Source organism: Etheostoma cragini, chromosome 8, assembly GCF_013103735.1.
Source record: "Etheostoma cragini isolate CJK2018 chromosome 8, CSU_Ecrag_1.0, whole genome shotgun sequence".
NCBI lineage: Eukaryota > Metazoa > Chordata > Actinopteri > Perciformes > Percidae > Etheostoma > Etheostoma cragini.
The window spans coordinates 402985-404941 of NC_048414.1; the positions used below are offsets into that span (position 1 = coordinate 402985).

The window sequence follows — 1957 nt, forward strand, 5'->3', positions numbered from 1 at the left end:
CTGAAGGCAAAAGGGGGTCCAACCCGTTACTAGCATGGGGTACCTAATAAAGTGGCCGGTGAGTGTATATTATATATAATATCACTGGCACAATTAGAGACAAAAACATTTGACACATTTTTTGAGCTTTTTCTGAAACTTAATGACTTTTTCGGAGATTTTATTAAGTTATTTCGAGACTTTTCGTAAGATTTGAATGCGCTTTTTTGACAAATTTTATAAGATTTTTTGACACATTTTATGAGCTTTTAAAGAAAATTTTATAAGGTTTTTTGACACATTTTTGAAAGCAGTCCGCCTCGTAGCAGCGCTGCTCAAATCAGATTTATATTAAACTACATCACTGGAACAATTAGAGAGAGAAAATTTGACTCATTTTCTAAGCTTTCTGGACACTTTTAATGAGCTTTTTAGAGACTTTAAATGAGTGTTGGATAAAACTTACTGTAGATGAACCGATGTTGTTGGAGCTGTCGACACAGACTAATTACTGGAGTAGTGTTGTTGTTTGCAGGGCGAGAGGCCAGCAGGTAGCCGTGACATTAACTACTCTTCCTTCCTGTCGGCATGCCGCCCCCCCTCCAAGCTTCCTCATAGTTTTTCATAATTCATGTTCCTGTGGGTAACACCGGCCGGAAACGCCTCTGATGACAGACCTGTTTGTCTTTTACATCGTTAGGTCCAACCTTTCTGGTCCAAGGCTTCGCAACAGCCCTACCACATGAACTCATGTAACCCTGCATTCCCACCAGACTCCATGTAAATAATCACTACTTTTAGTGTGTATAGAGCAGCATATCTCCACCAGACTCCATGTAAATAATCACTACTTTTATAGTGAACATCTGTCCTGTAGAGTAACATTACAGCTTGTTTCTCCCTGATTGTGTCCACGGTTACTGTGAACTGGAGTAAGGTTGATCTCTGAGATCATTGGCTCAACAACAGTAGATTATCTGCAGGACGTGAGGCCAGCAGCTAACTCAGGACACACACACACACACACACACACACACACACACACACACACACACACACACTCTATTTATAGCCCATCCTGATTACTTTCCCTCCACAGCCTTCTCACCTGCCACCTGTGTGCTCCGGTTACCGCAGGTTACAGGTAATCACCCCCACTAGGTCACCTGACGAGGTCACCAGGTCACCTGACTCTCAGTGACAACAAAGCTAACAATATTTATTTATTATTTAATATTTAATTTGATTTAGTTTGATTTCATTACTGTGCAATTTTTATTTTTTAACATTAAGAGTCACAGAAGAAATGAAAGCTTTCCTGCACTGGGCGCTACGCCGGTCGCCGTGGTGACGCCGGTCGCCGTGGTGACGCCGGCGTTGGTTACGGGAAGGTGTTTACGTAGGTGGAGCGCTCGATGCACCATCGCCGTGGTTACAACATCATGTATGAAACATGTGAATGAATACCCAGACCCCCCCACTGTGAAACGAAGAGATAACGAAGACGTCGTAACGAGGGAGAAAGAACTTCGGGAAAAGTTAGAAAACGTCAAAAAGTGACGACAAACGTCGCAGAAAGCTTCAAAAACTTCAAAACAAAACAAACAAAAAATACAAAATAAAAATCGACAAACATCTTCACAAAAAATGAGAAAAGTGTGAGAAAGAGAAACTAAAGACAATGTGGAGATAAATAATCTAATAAAACATGAATAATATTTAAATGTTTCCTAAATATTAATTAACTTATATTATTAAGCCGTTTGTTTTTGATAGATTTGGATATTAAATATAAAATATACGTTTTCTTTGATGTAGTTTCATTTTTTGTAAGAAAAAGATCAAAGAGAAGAATTAAAGATTTCGCTCTAAAAAGATTATTAAAGCTTTTTATGAATGAAGAGAGAGAGAGAGAGACAGAAAGAGAGAGAGAGAGAGAGAGAGAGAGAGAGAGAGAGAGAGAGAGAGAGAGAGAGAG

General features: G+C 39.4%; 1 protein-coding gene across 1 annotated transcript in view; it reads right to left on the reverse strand.

Moving 5' to 3' along the window:
- The window catches only part of dgkzb (diacylglycerol kinase, zeta b), a 2834-nt gene extending 1431 nt beyond the window's left edge, over positions 1–1403 (reverse strand). The window contains exon 1 of the mRNA XM_034878933.1: positions 1314–1403. Within this exon, the coding sequence (XP_034734824.1) occupies positions 1314–1403 (90 nt within the window). The remainder of the gene's footprint in view (positions 1–1313) is intronic.
- Between the last annotated feature and the right edge of the window lie 554 nt (positions 1404–1957).